Raw genomic sequence first — 16350 nt, 5'->3', positions numbered from 1 at the left:
GTGTATCTTCCCACTGATCCACCCATTCACCCTTCACCTAGTTCCCCGCCCAGCTGTGCGTCCACCTATTTGTACGTCCCTCCCTCTATCCATCCATCTACACACACTAACACATTCATCTTTTTATTAATTTTTTCTTTCACCTGTCTATCCAACATATCCACCCTTGACCATGGAACCACCACATCCCACAGCAAGAAAGAACAGCTGCCGATGACTACAGCTTTCTAAATGAGACCTGGGTCTCACCTTCCGTTAAATACCAACCAGATGAATAAATAAGTTAATCTCTCTGGACCTTTTACTTTGTGGTGTTTTTTTTTTTTTCATTTTTCCTTCGTCGATAAAACGGGCAAACACACAGTGGGCCCAGAGATCTGTTCATTTCCTGCCCTGTCCAGGCACTCCATGGTCTTGGGTGTACTTTGTACCTTCCTGGGTTTCTGTTGAGTGCAAGAAACATGTGCCCCGGCAGATAGAGCATGTAGAAGGCTGTGGTATGGGACCATTCTCTGGAAGCACTAAGGACAGAGCATGCTGTTTCAGGGGCGAAGCTTGGGAACCCCTCCACAAAGGAGGGGTAACCAGAACTTGCCTCTGAGGATGCATCCATTTTACAAACGAAGCGAGGACACCCTTGTCCCAGGGAACACAGGAAGCAAGGGCAGGCGGGCAGGCAGGCTGGGCGAGCTACAGGACACTGAGGAGCCTGTGGATGAAGGGTAGGTGAGTTGTAAGAGCAGCGTGCACAGGATTTCAAAGGGGGAGCCACCAAAGCTTCAGAGCGGGCTGAGGTCACAGGGAGTCTGCCATGATTCCTAATTCCCAGGCTTGCACTCAAATCCCCAGACCGAGAGAGAAAAAGATACATCTGCCTGGTGACAGCCAGGCCTCAGGAGACGCAACTCCTGCTGCCCAGAAGGGAAGCCAGTCCTAGCATTTGTGACCTCTGTGCCACTAAATATATCATTGGGGATGGCGGTTCACGGCCCTGAGGCTGTGAGGCCACCAGGCTTCTACATTCTGCGTCTCTGTAGCTCAGTCAGGGCCTCACTGTATACTGAAGAGTCTCAGCCAGGCCTGTGTGGTGCTGCCAGACCCTGGCCTCTGGTAAATGCTAGCCCAGCCTCCAGGAGCCAGGCCAGGAGCTCTGCTCCTCAGAAGCTCACCCCACCATGGGATACAAAGTCCTACCCCCATTTATCACTTGGAGGAATGGGTCCAGTCAGGTGTCATCTGTTCAGTTCCATACCAAGGCAGAGGGGATGCTATAATCCAGGCCTGGCCATGGCCGAAGGCCTTTCCCCTTGCTCTGTCTCTTCCCTTCACTCCCCATCACTCCCTTGTCCTCGACATGGTGGTCTCTCCCCACACATGGCCTTACTAGGAACATTCTCTCTGCTGCTGGTTGTACTGGGTTCTCCGACCCCACTATGGATGCCTCACAGCTAAGGAAATGAAGGCTCAGAAATGTACTGGCTGGGCAGCAACGTGGAGGATTCTTAGAAGCCAAGTCAGAAGTATCCGTGGCTCCGGGAGAAAGCACCCTGCACAGGCCTCACCTTTGGCGGATAATGAATGGGAGGCCAGCTGTGGCCCTCACTCCAGGGCTCTGGCTGGCTTGCCATGGGGCCCAGCAGGCAGCCATGTCCCTCACACCTGCTCAGAGAGCCCCTGGAGTGAGGTCGAGCATACAAATTCATCTTTAATGAGTGAGACGCTACTGGCCCTGGTGTGCAGCTCTGGTCTGGAGTATGTTTCAAATCCTGACGTGGCAACAAGACTCAAGGGAGGGGGTGGAGGGTAGGGGGGCGGGGCTCTACCATCTAAGAGGGCAGGCAGGTCATGAGGAACCATCCCATCAGGCCGACTTGGGGCTCCATAGAGGTCACTCAAGTAACACCAACCTCGTCTGTAGACATTAGGTCTTGTGTTCTAAGAACCACCAAGGCTAGTGATTTCAGAACACCCTGGGGTGAGGGTGGCGGGGAGGGGGCGGTTAACAAACAAACAAAGAAACAACAACAACAAAAAAAAAAAACACCTTCCTGAAGAAATGGTGACAATGATCTAATTTGCACCAGTGCTGGCCACAGGGATTCTGAAGAGCTCTGTACCTTACTTCGTTGGAGCCACAGAGTGGCTTTCTGTCCCCCTCCCACCAGTAAGCCAAGGCAGCTGAGTACTTCAGAGGCCACAACTTCTAACCTGCAGATCCCGGATGCACGCAGGCAGTAAAGCGAGTGTGCCCCATAGCCTCTGTGAGCGGCGATGCGGCTCTGTCTGCCGGGACCCATCCCCAGCTCTCCTCTGGCTTCACACCAGCTCTGGAGCCGGTTCAACCTCCCAGTCTGGTGGCAGCTAGGCACGGCTGGTCTTCAGAGAGAAGACACAAGTTACTAAATAGCCGGGCAGGAGCTCCCTACAATAAAGAAGAGCCTGCCCGTGTGGGCTGCTGTGGCCACGGAGGAGGAGGAGATGGAGGAGGGAGAGGGGGCAGAGGAGGGTGCTGCACGCAATGGAGAGGGATGGGTTCTTGGGCTGGCAGGCTTGGGGAGGACTCCAAGGCAGAACCCTCATCCCCTGCCACGCTGCAGGAAGGCTGTGGGGAGCACAGCGCTTCCTGACCTACCACCGTCCCCTGGCTCTGGACATGCCTTTGCTGTGCGAAGAGCCCCAGCAACATGCCTGCCTGCCTGCTCACACGTTCTGCACATCTAATTTGCTCTGCTGCCCAGCTGTCATGTGGCTCTCTCCTACATCTTCTTCACTACCACCTCTGCTAAAATTGCCATTTCTGTGCCATCGGTCCCCCTTGGGCACACTGCATATTCACTGTTTTCTTTTGCGTTTCTCACACTGGCATATAAGGTTCCAAGGGTACCGGTTTCTGATAGTTTTGTTTCTGGCTTGATTCCTAGCACGGACAGCCATGCCTACTACATTGTAGGTGCTTCTCAATATCTGCCGGGTACATAAATGAATAAGTAAAGACAAAGGACTAACAGTAGCCCTGGAAGGTTCCATACATGCAGGTGAGATACAGGGGTCCCTTCCTGTACCATGGTGGCGGAAAGGGAAGGTATGGGATGCCATGGGCTATGGGGAAGGTAGGAACAGGGCTAGAAGCCATTGGGTGAGAGGTGGACGGGGCATTTGAGGCCCCACAGAGGCTAGGGAGATTTCCCTTGTCTGCCACGTCGCTGGCTGCAGTGGCCTCAGCCTGGGCACAGTGAGACTGGCTCCGGAGGCCCCCTGAGCTCAGCTGTCTGGGGCTGCCCTGCTAATATTAGCCTGTCCCCACGCAGCCTGGCGTCAGCTTGACGGGGTAGCCCAGGCTGAGAACGGGCACTGTCCACTGGCACCGACGGCAGCCCTCGTCCCTGGTCTCAGGATCCTATAGCTCCGAGGGTCAAGGGACCTCTGCCCCACCCTGGAGCTGAGCATTCCCTGAGGAAGAAGCTATGGTGCTTGGAGCTAAGGGGTGCGGCCTCCTCTGCCTGCTGCCAGGCCCACCACACTGGCACACTTGTCAGCATCTCAGGTCACCAAATTTGGCTCCTGGCCAGAGCCTGAAGTCAGCCGCCTGCCTGCCCTCCCCACCTCTTACCCAGCAGGCGGAAAGTTCTCTCACCTCCCTCCAGGGAGGGAAGAAGAGCAGGGAGGAGCAGCCCATTGCAAAAGACTGGGAGACTGACCTGCTTGTTGTACACAGGGGTCTCATGGGAGAATCCAGGCTTGTCATCATGACGTCATGAAAAGTAGATCTGAGAGACAGAGTCTGGGAAATAGGGCCCTGGGGGCCAGGGTAGGTTAGGTGACCCCTCGAAAAGGTATTTTTTTTTTTTAGGGGATTTGTGATTCAAAGAAGAAAGCATGTGGGACACAGGTAAAGGTTTGGGTCTTCTAGGGCCACAAGCTGGTGAAGAGGATAATGAAAGCCACAGTAATTAAACACTGATTAGGTTCTGGGTTCTGGCCCGGGTGCTTAACACATTTAATCCTCCCTACTTCCCTATGAGTCAGGAGCTATTAATAGCCTTCTCTCAAGGCGCAGACAGGTTAGGGAACTTGTCCAAGGTCACACAGCTGAGGAGCAGTGGGGCTGGGACCTGAACCCGGGCCTCCCCACTCGAGAGGCTTGCGCTCAGCAAAGGATGGGACTTGGAGTCACAGCGCCAGGGTCAAACAGCCTGGAACTGCTGGTAGAGGGTTGGTCCACATTTATCTTACTGAATGCATATCTGAGGCTCTGAGTAGGGGAATTTGGGATTTAAAAAAAAAATCCTTCTTTCTAGGCCTTCCAGAAAAGGGGTTGTTTTGAAATCCAGTGACTAGTACCTGGAACTTCCCACAAACACAGCTGAGAGAGGAAAGGGGTTAAGGGGGGGGAGGGGTGGGCAAGGAAGCTGCAGAGGGAAAGGCAGAACACCTAGCTGGCCTTCAAGAGGAGGACAGTCCCAGAAGTGATGGGACCTGCAAGACCTGGGAGCTGTGTGTGTTGGTCTTGGAACTTTGCTTGGGAGTGCCCAGGCTGATGCAGCGGGAGACAGGAGTTTGGAGCGGGGGGCCCCAGATGTGAAACGCCTTCATCTGCAGGCCTGGGGTGCCCGGTGTAGCAGAGGGTACCATCCCCTGTCTGAGTTTTGCATCAGTCTCTCACCGCTCACCCGGGATTCCCAGGTGGGCAGAGAAGGAAAACGCTCGGTGACGGGTGGACCCAAAGGCACGGAGCCCTCCCTGATCTTGAACTCGGGTCCCCACGCTTGCTTTCTTCATTCAATAGCTGTGTTTGTTTTCAGACAGAAGCCTTGCTTATGTAGCCTAGGCCGGCCTCCAACTGGAGCCCCTCCTGCCTCTGCCTGTGCCTCTGCCTCCTGAGTGCGGGGATTGCGGTGTGCACTGCTGCCCCCACCCACACGCAAATTACTTGACCTTCAACAAATATTTATTTAGCACCCATCTTGTTCTAGGCCTCACTCTAGGTGTAAGGGATGCCCCCGCTGGTAAGAGAGGTCGTGGAACCTACACGCTAGGAGAACAAACAAGCAAGGTGAGTGAGGAGGACGCATAGCACTGTCAACGTCCAACTGAGACTGTGATGCCTAAGAGGGGGGCGGGGTGGGATCGGGAGAGAAGCAAGATGGAGGCGGAGAGTGAGTGGGGACCTGGGCAGGAGGGCATACGAAAGAAGGTTGTGGGGGGCCATTCTTACAGACACTTATAGTCCCTGGAAAGAGTTAGGCTTCCCCTCTGTGGGGGACCAAACGTAGAGCGTGATGGAAGGAAGGACCCATGGGTCAGAGGGGCCTTGGTCACCCTGTAGAGAAGGGCCTCGGCGGGGCGGGGTGACGCGAGCTGAGGTGAGGGGCACGGAAAGCCTCAGCAATAAGCTACCCTGTAAATAACAGCTGCAGCTAGAGAAGGTGGAGCGCTGTGGGGGAGACCCTGGATGTGTTTGAAGCTGGCATGTGAGAAAAGACTCCCCGAGGACAGCTCCCTCTCCCTCAAAAGTTTGTGCCTGAGTGGCTGGACAGAGGCCCTTGCTGCGAAGGGATCGCACCTCCAGGCAACACGGAAAAGCGAGGTCACAGAACAGCCAACCTACCCACACTACCCCGAAGACCACGGGTCCTGACACTTCCCTCCTAGGCTATGACCTCAGCACCCCGCGGCCTCCAGTGCACTCGAGTCATCCTGGGATCCTGTTAGAATGCGAGTTCTGACTAGGCCATTTGGGCTGGAGCCCAAGACTTCATTTCTAGTAAGCTCCAACCCAACTCCCGTCAGCCATGTTGCCTTTGGTCAAGGGGCTCTGCTTGGGACAGCAGCCACCTATGTGGTCCCCATGACAGGAATCCCCCCATGCGAGCTAGCACTAATGTCACCAGGGCATGGACAGTTCTACGAATGGAACCTTTCAAGGACATAAGGCAGAAATCTGAACTTCCTGAAGCACCTCAGGTAGCTCTCAAGGCTCAGCCTTGGTAGGACACCCTGGCAGCAACTATTCTTAAGTCTCCATGGCATCTAGTGCCAAGACCCTACCTTGTCCCACACAGCGTTCCTCTACCGTAGCCCTTTCTCAAATACAGTCTGACACCACAGGTCCCCTCTAGATGGTGTCTTGCCGCTCCCTGGGGGTTGATGGCCAAGAAAAGGGCCAATGGGAGAGGGCAATAGCTGGTGTCCACTGAGCTAGAGAAGCACACCCCAAAGCAGTGGTACCCCAAGTCTGAGCCTGCCACTGGGCTGGTGATCTATTTAGTGTGAGAGGGACTACCCTACTGTGAATGAGTGAAGGAATGAATGAGTGAATAAATGAATGAGTATAGGTTGAATGTGCCAAGGGAAGAGAGGCTGGGGAGACCTTCCCCTTGGGCTCCTTCCACTTGGTGCCGGGACTTGTGTCCAGAGATCTCACCTATGTCGTGTAGGGTTGCTAGGCTGGGGTGCGGAAAGAGAGAATAGAAAGACTCGCTTGTGTCTCTGCTCCTCTGGGAAGCTGAAGTCCAAGATTCTTAAACTCCCAGGATGCCACAGCTAGGAGATAATTAGGGCTCACTGAGATCAACCTTCCTGAGTGACAGGTGGAGAGACACTGTAGCCCCAAAGGTGTTGGGTCATGCCCAGAGCATCTCAGCAGCTTTAATCTGGTCTAGTTGTCCAATACCCACAACCTAGAGTATTTGTGATCTTTCTGTCCGCACCCAACGGTCTGTACATCCCTACTCCTGGCCTTCAGAGCTTCCCTAGTTTAAATTGCCTGTTTTAAATTGTGTAAGCTGGGTGCCTTGGTACCCAGGGCCCCTCAGTCCAAAAGGAGGAGGTTGGCATAGCCTGTCAGCCAGGCTGAGAGCTGGGAGCTGAGGAGGGTGGACTGTGCGCTCAGAAGGGAGCAGCAGCAAGTACAGGGAACAGATTCCCCCAAAGCCCAGAGTCTGAGGGAACCTGACCAAAGGGGAGAGTAGGAGACCCGGCCAGGGCCCAGGGCAGGCCTCAAACCCAGAGCCAAGGAGCAGCTAGAATTCTTTCCACACAGTGCCTGCTTCACACAAGAATAATTTCCATCATCTCTGGTTCCTCTGCCATTTCCTGTGGGACCCGGCTTATATGAGTGGGCCTGGGGGTGGCCGCCCACTGTGGGGGCGCTTTCTTCTTTGAGAATGCCAGAGAGCTCCATTCACCCAACTGCGACATTGTCCCCCCCCCCCCCCGCCCCCTACGATCTGGGTCAGGACTCGCTGAACAGGATCCCTGGACAGGTGGTTAGGAACCAGATGGAAGCACAGGCCTGGAGCGTGGCAGGCGGCAGACCCCAGCATCCCTGGACCACAGACAGGAGGCAGGCGCTGAATGCTGGCTGCTCTGCTCATGAGCTAAGGACATGTGACTTTCCCTCTCTGAGTGTTAGTAGCCTTGCTGCAGCAAGGGCAAGGGAATAGTAGTGTAGTCCCGGGGACTACACTGGGTGAAGAATCTGCGAATCAGTAAGTGGCAGCACCGAGAAAGGAAGACGATCTTCAAAACTTGACTTTGGTGATGTTAGGAACTTGGACCAAGTCCTGGACTCACTGACCGGAGGAGTCTCACACATTGGGGCTGGATCTGAGAGCACAAATAACTGCTTTTTCTCCCTCCATCTGGAGTAGATTGTAGCGGGGACATTACACTGAGGTGTGCTCTGCGGTCCTTTAACACTGGGCACCAGGAGCCGCAGAAAGCCTGGGCTGAGTTTGGGTCCCACTGACACACGTGGTGGTGTCTTTCCCTCACTGTGCCTGCATGAGGAAGGTGGCAAGGATTCCTCCCTAAGGCCCATCTGTGCACTTCCTGCAAAACACCACTTCGGGGAAAGAACATTAACCGGGCTTAGTCCGAACCCTGTCCTCTGCACTGACCACTCGCCTCCCTATATCTCATGAGGTCTTTCTTCCTCCGTCACCCCGGTGACGTCTGGTCATACTAGCTTGGCTTTGGTGAGAATCCTGCTACAGCTGATTTAGCCCTGTGTTTCCTGACAGTAATTTTCCACTCTCTGACTCCGCTACCCCCTCCTTCACCCTGCTCCTCAGATACAAACTCCCACTTGCCCTAGTGCTTCCTTCACAGACGAGCCCAAACTCTGGCTCCAACTGTGAGGTCCCATTGCATGGGTCCCTGGACTTATTGTCATAGTCCTGAAGAAAAAAAAATCTACTTTCCTATAGACTCGTGCTTTAATGTATGCCTTTGAAGAACCTTTTCTTTAATTGTAGTGACTGGAGGTATCTGGAGAGCGGCTACCCACCCCACATCCTGTGCTTGTGGAAAGTCCCTTCCTGCCACCTAGTTCTCCCGAACCAAAGCTGGCAGCCACCCTCCCAGAAGTCTCTCTGGTTCTGCTTTGCCTCTAAGCCACCTTCCCAGAGGAGAGCTGGGACTTGGGTAGTGACCAGGCTGACCCAGGAGTGAGTGACAACAGGGTGCGGCTTAAGGCCCTGACCTTTCGGTCTGGAGTGGAATACACTGGTCATGAGACGGCTCAGAATAGCCAGCGGCACTAAATTCAGCCACCCGTGGGAAGTCTGAGGTCCCCGGGAATGAGCTCCTACCAGGCCCCTCCCCCACCCCTGAGACAAGTCTTGTCTCCCCTGACAGACTTAAGCCAACAACCTTTTCAACACTTCTGGTAGCCAATGCCAGACTTTCAGAGCACCAAAGCTGCTCACCCAGCCCAGAGGGCACCAGACTCCAAACCCTATCCAAGGTTGGACTCCGAGACCTGTTGGGCTTGGAGCTAGAAGGTGAGGGTGTCCGGGCAACCTGCTCACCCGTGACCTTGAGAGATCTGTCCTTCTCTCTGCTCCTCAACCTCCTGTCACAAAAGCTCCTACTACATTGAGTGCAGAGTAGGCTTAGAACCTGGAGGAGCTGCACCTGAACCGAGGGAAGCTTCTAGTTAACATCCGTTCACCAACCAGACCCTGGGACTGAATCTTGATCCAGCCAGCTGGGGCCAGGAAGGGTACTGCTACAGAGTTCCTTTCTAAGTTAATGTGAGGGGGAAAAAAAAACAGGGGGTGAGGAAGCCAGGAAGAAAAGAGCCTTCTAGAAGAACAACCGGAAGCAACTAAGCCAGGCCAGATGAGTATTCAGTGAGTGTTGACTAAAGGCCAGGGAGGGCACACCAGGAGAGTCAGGCTGGACCCAAGAGGCCCCGGCATGAACCCGGGAAGTCCTGCAGGCTTTGGCACCCTGACCAGTTTTTCAGTCGAAAAGGCCCTTTGTGTATGCCAAATGGAAAATTGGACCAGAAGGGCCTGGGACTAGAGCTGGTGCTGGAGAGGTGGGCCTAAGGGAACCATGGTAGTTTGAGGCCCAGTGGTAGGCATGATGGGAGAAGGGAGGATGAGGGGAAGGGCAAGGTTGTGAGGTAAGGCGATTAGACAAAGCCACAGCAGAAGTACCAGCGAGAACAGGAAGACATGCCACAGAGCAGACTGCATTTCCTGGCTGCCCCCGACCATCCGAGGTTACCTCAGACATGCTCTATGTGAACCTCCCAGCAACTCTTCAGCAGTGATGAGGCTGAGGGACCTCTGGCTCACCGGACACTCGGGCTATGGTTTTCTTTCCCGAAAGGGCTTGGGGGCTTGGAGGTACAATTAAAGGAACACAAGGACTCCTGTTTAAAAAAAAAAAGCCTCCCCCAGCAAGAGCCTGGTGACTGGTTGGGCTGCGCTGCTATGGGTTTTCATTCCACGCTGCCATGTCTCACAGCATGCTCTGTCCTGGGGAAGAGAGAACTTCCTAAGAGGTCCTTGCTTGTAACTAGTTCCACCTTTGCCTCGTGCCACAGCCAGAGCTCCAAGAGTTGTCCCAGGAGTGGGACCCAAGGGAGAAAGAGACTTAGCTGGGTTCTTCATTGTAACCCCAGGTGACTCCCTCCCCAGATAGCTAAGAACGGTTAGGACCACATCAGGTCCCCAAAGGCCAGAGGACAGAGCAAAGCGGCAGAGAAAGACAGGGAGTCAGGAGACACAGAGTGCACAGAGGTGGGGCTTCCTCAGTTTAGAGATCACTGGCATTCATTGGGTCAAGTGACCCCAGGGGACTGATGTCACCACACTCACACACACACATATTAGGGACACTCCCTGGCTTGCAACCTAAAGACCATCACTGGCCTTCATATGACACTGAGCAGTGCTCCTGGTGGCGGCATGTTATTCACAGACTCTGACCTCAGCTGACTCTCAAGGCGGTGAGGCTGCAGGTTCCCGGCCAGCTGGCTCCACACACCTGCTCTCACACCTCTGCAACTTCTTCGCATACAAGAACTGCTCTTGCACGCTCTCCCTGCCAACACAGGCTAGCCCCTGAGACCTGCCCAGTGCGACTCCAGGAGGGAGCCCCTCAACACTTCATCTACATAGTCACATCGCCACTCACACCTTATGTGTGTCTGAGGCTGCATCCCCCATCTCAGATCACAAGTGGGGCTCAGCTTGGCCCAGCTCACCTCACTCCCCAGCCCCCACTCTGGAAGGACAGGGAACTAGCTGTTCTGGCCAGAACTGTTACCCCTTATAGCCCCAATGGGACTTCCGTCCCCAACCAAGGAATTCCTGTCTTCCACAGCCAACATTCTGATGGCTCCTTGGGAGTGTGGGTGACCTCACTGCTGGCCCATACATCCACAACTGGCCTGGCTGGGACATAAGTCTTCTGAGGTGTGCCATGCAGGAAAATGCCTCCGCTCAGACATCCCAGGAGTCTCAGGGTGTGGGGACAGCAGGCAGAGAACCTACAGGCTATTTTTCTCTTCCTCCAGGTCCACCAGGCCACACAGGGGCTCTCTCACATACAAGCATAATAGCAACAAGGACACACATCTAAGATCCCTCTCATATAAAAGACACACATGGGGCCTCCCAGTCTCTTCATGCATAGCCACACACAGCCTGTCACACAGAACATCTTATGCAAGCATAGCTTACACGTACACACAGCTTCACATGCACACTTCCACACCTGCCTGTACACCTCTCAGAGACACACTGGCCTGGAGTCTCACTTGCAGTACTTCTCGCACACGCATCTTCTCTTTTTCTTATTATACACAGTCTCTGTCTCTCTCTGTCTGTGTCTCTGTCTCTCTCTCTCTCTCACACACACACACCATTCATCAACACACACAAATCTCACATCCAGTTTCTTTGACACACTCTCTCTTATAGTGTTTTTGATAAGTCACAATCTCAACAAACACACACCACAAACACACTCATGCACACACACACACACACACACACACACACACACACCCTTGAACACACATGTGTGCTCCCAGAGTCATATTTACCTAACATATTTTTATTCTTACACACGAGGAGTCTCTCACACACCCACACAGAATCTCACACACAAGCTTTTCTAGTTTTTATTTTCCACACACAGACAGTATCACACATGAGACACAGGTCTGAAATTACATATAAATCCTAAATCCAGACCCACCGATCTGAGAAGGCTTTTCCAGGCTGTGAGGGGGAGGAGGAAACAAAGGTGACAGTGGGGCGGGCAGCAGCACAGCAAAGATGGAAGGGGGAGACAGCGGGCTGCCGGCTGGTCTCTGCACAGGGCTGCAGGGCTGCAGGGAGGCAGCGCAATGCAGTTAGGCCCGGACGGACAGCAGGAGCCTGGTTCTAATCCCAGCTCTGCCTTCAGTTCCCCTTCCTTCTATGGGTCTCAGTGTCCTCACGCAAATGGAAAAGGACCACAGCCTTTCTGTGAAGCTACCAGAGAAAGAAAGTAGTACTGCTTTCTTGAGGGGGTGTCCACTAACGCCCACCTGCACCCCAATGCTTCACCTGCCACCTCTGACTGTCTAGCTTTTTTTTTTGCATCTGGCTCTTCGGTGGGCACTCAGGTGAGAGTTGCTCGACTTCTCAGCCTTGTGGTTTTATACGAACAGGCCCATAAGCCGTACTTGGGTGGTCAGTCCATTTGTCTCCATGGAGTGAAGGCCACCTCACGGCCTAGGAACGGCCAATGGGTGGAAAAAACAGGCAAGGAGGACGGGATATACCCTACTGACCCTCACCTTCCCTGAAGCATGGGTACAGTGATCAGAGCAGACTCCATGGTGGGAGGTGGAGGGGCCCAGGCTTCTGCTACTACCTTGAAGTTGGGCCTACTCTGCTTAGCTGCCAGGAGCCAAGGTCAAATGTGCTCTGACCCAGGTCTTGGCCTAGCCTGTCAGGCATCTCTCTCCCAGCCTATGCTGGTTCATTCTCCCAGTGCCATGTTCCAGCCCCTCCCCATAGCTCAGCACAGCCTCCAGTTACATAAGCCTCTTAGCTGGAGTGGCCTCTGTCATCAAAGAGAGAAGGGTAGACAAATGGCCTCCTTGAAGGGTCCCAGACCCCTCTGGAGAATGTTAGAAAGTCAGTAGTCATCTCAGGGGAGACTATGGTTCCAGAAGGTTTGATTCAAATTTTACTAGACCTCCTACTTCCTACTTGACCTTGGCCAAGATCCTCAGTGGCAACATGGGAGGCCAAGTGCCATCTCTCCTCTCTCTCTCTCTCTCTCTCTCTCTCTCTCTCTCTCTCTCTCTCCATCCAATATCTGTTCTAGGATTCAAGGTATAAGGTTTTGAACTGCTGTCCCCACCTGACATGTATTTCTGGTTTATATTAGCCTCAAATCTGTCAGGTGTCTGTCCACACAGCCCTTCCTTGTCCTTGAACACCCAAGACCCCTCCCCCCCAGCTCCCATATCTTATTTGTCCACTGGTCTTCTGTAGATTGTAGCTTCTCCTCATTCGCTCATCCCACCCAGCTCTGGCTCAGCCTCCTGGTCAGCAAAAGAGAAGGAACCTGGAGCGATGTAGAAGGCAGCTGGGGAGAGGCAGTGTTTTGCCTGGGAGGGGCAGAGGTGGCTTACAGGTGGGGGAAGGGCTGTTTCAAATTTCCAAGTCTACCCATCTCTCTCATCCTTGGTACTCTTCAGACCAGGGAACAGAGCCCAGAAAGACCTGGCTAGTACCTTCCAGGGTAGCTGTCTCTCTGGGGTCTCTTTTTGGGGCTCAGCAACAGATGGCCCATCAAACGGCCCTTGTGCGGAGGACACTAATCCAGCAGCCGTCTGAAGGGCCAAGGTCAGCAACACAGTGTCCTTTCTCCCTCCTAATAGTTTGCTGTTTCTAAAGGGGTGTGGCTGAGGAACACACCCACTTCACACACTTCCTCTGCGTACATTCCCCCTTAAGGCTTTCCTCACTGCCTGAGGAAACAGGAGCTTAAGGCTTTGGCCTCCTCCAGGCTCTTCCCTGGCCCAGGAGGGCAGGTGTCACAGAGGTCACTGTTCTATACCCCTCCCCCAGCCCAGACCCACACCAACCATCAAGCTATTAATTAGCTATGAGCACTCCCAAGACCACCTCCTCAGATGGCTTAAGGATGGTCCCTGAGGAGGGGGTACCCAGCCGGCTAAGATACTCTTTCTCCTCCAGAGGCTCCCTGACCTGGGAGGAAGGAAGGAGTCTCCCCACCTCCTCCAAACCAAAGGACAATTCACACCTTCACAGTGTACATCTGCTAAGGGCAAGGGTGGACACTAACAGGAGTGTGGGGGTGTCATGCACATTCAAACATATACATATGCTCGCTTGTTCCCACATACTTAATCCATCCAAGTGCAAACCAGTATACTTACATAAATATGCACGTACAGTCTACACACACAATCTCTCTCTCTCTCTCTCTCTCTCTCTCTCTCTCTCTCTCTCTCTCTCACACACACACACACACACACAGCAATACAGACTCATATATACAAACCCAGTCACCACAGCAAAATCACCCCTTCTCTTACACACGTACACACCCCCTTCAGTTCAGAACTCTCTGGGCACTCACTGTCCATTGCACCCTGCCCGTGGGAGGCGGCAAAGGTTGCCTGGGAGGGTCAGGTCCTTCTGATGGACAGTCACTTACCCGCGCATAGCGGGATGAGTAGGGGTCCTCGAACAGCGCCCAGATGCGCGGCTGCCAGCGGCGCCAGAAGCCGCCAGGCCGGCCATCTGGGGAGTCACTGAGCGCCAGTCTCTTGGTCATCTCCAGCTCGTCCTCGCCGTCGCCCGAGTCGCCTGGGCCGTCGGCGTCCGCGTCGTCGGCGCTGTTGTCCAAGGGCGCGCCGCCAAAGCTGTCCAACGCCTCCTCAGCGTCGCGGTGCTGGCGATACGTCATCCAGCAGCAGGGCTCCACGTCTGTCTCGTCGATGCCCCAGAAGGCCAGTTCCTCCTCGTACAGCGGCCCGCACACGTCGGCCGGGCAGTGTAGCTTGCCGGTGCGGTAATAGTTCAGGATGTGAGCGAAGACGCCCGGGTGGCGGTCGAAGAAGAACTCGTCGGCGCGCGGGTCATAGTCGAAGTGGCTGTGGGCGTCCGGCTCTGCCAGCCAGGCAAGCCGCGTGCCGGGCAGCGTGCGCAGCGTCGAGCGGTACGTCTGGTGGCGCGTGCCGCCCACGTTGATCACGATGCGCTCGCTCTCGTCCCCTTGGCCCATCGCGGCGCCCCCTTAGGCATGGCGCGGCCCAGCGACACCCATGGGAGCTGCCGCCAGGGGGAGTTGGCGACGGGGAGGGGGGCGCAGGGCCTCTTCCCCCCTCCCCCCAGCCGTCGGGGGGCACAGAGGACCTCGGCTCTGGCCACCCACCCTAACGAGCGACCCAAGCCCCCTCAAGGGGAGCTGTCAGTCAGGTGTGTCAGGGGTGTGTGCGCGGGCTCCCGAGGGTCTTTAAGGCGCCTAATGTGAGAGGGAGCTGGCCTGGCTGCGGAGGAGGCAGAGGAAGAGAGGAGGGAGGTAAAGAGGGAGGGAGGAAGGGAGTGGGGCGGCGCTCAGCGGCGAGCCCCGGGAGGAGGGGAGAGAAGGTGGGGGGGCCGGGCTCCCGGTACCATCTCAGCGGGAAAATGGAGAAACCAACACAAAGCTTTTAAGGGAAAGGTCAGCTGCTCCGTTCCGGGGTTCGGACCGATAGACCAGCACCAGTAGGGGAAGAGGAGGATGCGGAAAATCCGAGCTCGGCTCTGCGGTGGTCGCCGCAACGAGCTCCCGGTGCGGAGGGGACCGATGCGGTTTGCTCTCCTCCCTGCGTGGCCGGTCCCCTTCGGCTCTCCTTGCCTGGCTGCCTACTCCCCTCGGTGGGGGGGTGAAGCTGCCCGACCGCCCTCCTCTTTCCTTCTCCCCGCCTCCCGGAGGAGATGGCGGGTCCCCTAGGCAGGGGCACCAGGGTGCTGCCCCGCGGGGCGGCCACTCAGCGCAGTGCCCTATGCGCTTCGGCTCGCTCAGGGGTTCCGCTGGGCTGACTGGGCTGGAACTCGGGCTTCCACGGCGGTGCTGAAGGGACAGCTCCCGGACAGCTGGAGAGCGGCGCTGGGCCGGGCGAAGGTTCTCCCGGCCGGGTTTGCTCGGCTGGGCCGGCGGGTACTAGCTCCGGTGTCTCTGCGCCCCGCGCTCCGCTCCCTGCTCTGGGAGGGCGGGTGGCGCTGGCAGCCGAATCGAGGGGCGCTGCCGAGGTCGGGCCCGGGAGGCGGGGGTGGCAGGTCCGGGCGCGGCGCAGGGGGGCTGGCGAGGCCAAGGAGGCGAGGCGCTGAGCGGCCACTGCCGCCACCGCCGCCGCTGCCGCGCCGCTGCTGCCTCCGGACTGCTGCTCCGCTGCCAGCTCGCTCGCTCGTTCGCGCGGTCCGCGTCCAGCCCGCGGCTCTCCGGACACGGGCACACGGCGCGCGCAGCCGCACTCGCCCCCGGAGGGAGGCGCCGCGCTGGGTCCTAAAAAGCCCTGATTCTGCGCCCCCCTCTTAGGCCGGCACCGAACCCCGCCTCCTTCAACCCCGGCGCTGGGGGCGCCCGCCTTTCCTTGCCTCTTGCTCGGTGGGACCCACCGACGCTCCGCCTTCGGGGAGCTCCACTAGTTGGGCGGAGGCTCCTAGCGACGTCTGGACCCGCGCCCCATTCCCTCCCCCTCCCCTCCGCCCCCGGGTCACACTGAGGTGAGAAGGGCGTCGGCCAGCTCCTCTTCTTCTTACCCAGGAGCCATCTGATACCCTGAGCGGGCAAGCCATTCCTTGACCAGAGCTAGCACTGACCACTCAAGGAATCCTTTAATGCCTACCCTTCCTGAGAAACCTGAAGGCCCAATGATCCTTCCAGAGAGAACCTCTTATGTGAACTGCAAAATAGTAGCTTTCTCACCATCTTCTTGTCCTAACATTCCATTAATGATTTATCCTGAAGACCCTCTTAATCCCTTTGGGCACTTTCAGGCCCTGGACCCCTCATAATTCTAGGATGACTTAGTCA

General features: G+C 55.9%; 1 protein-coding gene across 2 annotated transcripts in view; it reads right to left on the bottom strand.

Annotated features, from left to right (window-relative positions):
- The window catches only part of KCNC1 (potassium voltage-gated channel subfamily C member 1), a 43674-nt gene extending 27939 nt beyond the window's left edge, over positions 1 to 15735 (bottom strand). Inside the window, exon 1 of one of the 2 annotated variants that reach the window (XM_084773311.1) lies at positions 13987 to 15735. In XM_084773311.1, coding sequence (XP_084629437.1) covers positions 13987 to 14556 — 570 coding nt within the window. In that variant the 5' untranslated portion in view covers positions 14557 to 15735. The remainder of the gene's footprint in view (positions 1 to 13986) is intronic. The other variant, XM_084773312.1, reaches the window with a different exon arrangement.
- Positions 15736 to 16350: the final 615 nt, after the last annotated feature.

This window comes from Acomys minous, assembly GCF_964271855.1.
Source record: "Acomys minous genome assembly, chromosome: 2".
Taxonomy (NCBI): Eukaryota; Metazoa; Chordata; class Mammalia; order Rodentia; family Muridae; genus Acomys; species Acomys minous.
Note: the sequence above shows the minus strand (reverse complement) of the source record. Positions and strands in the feature narration are given on the sequence as shown.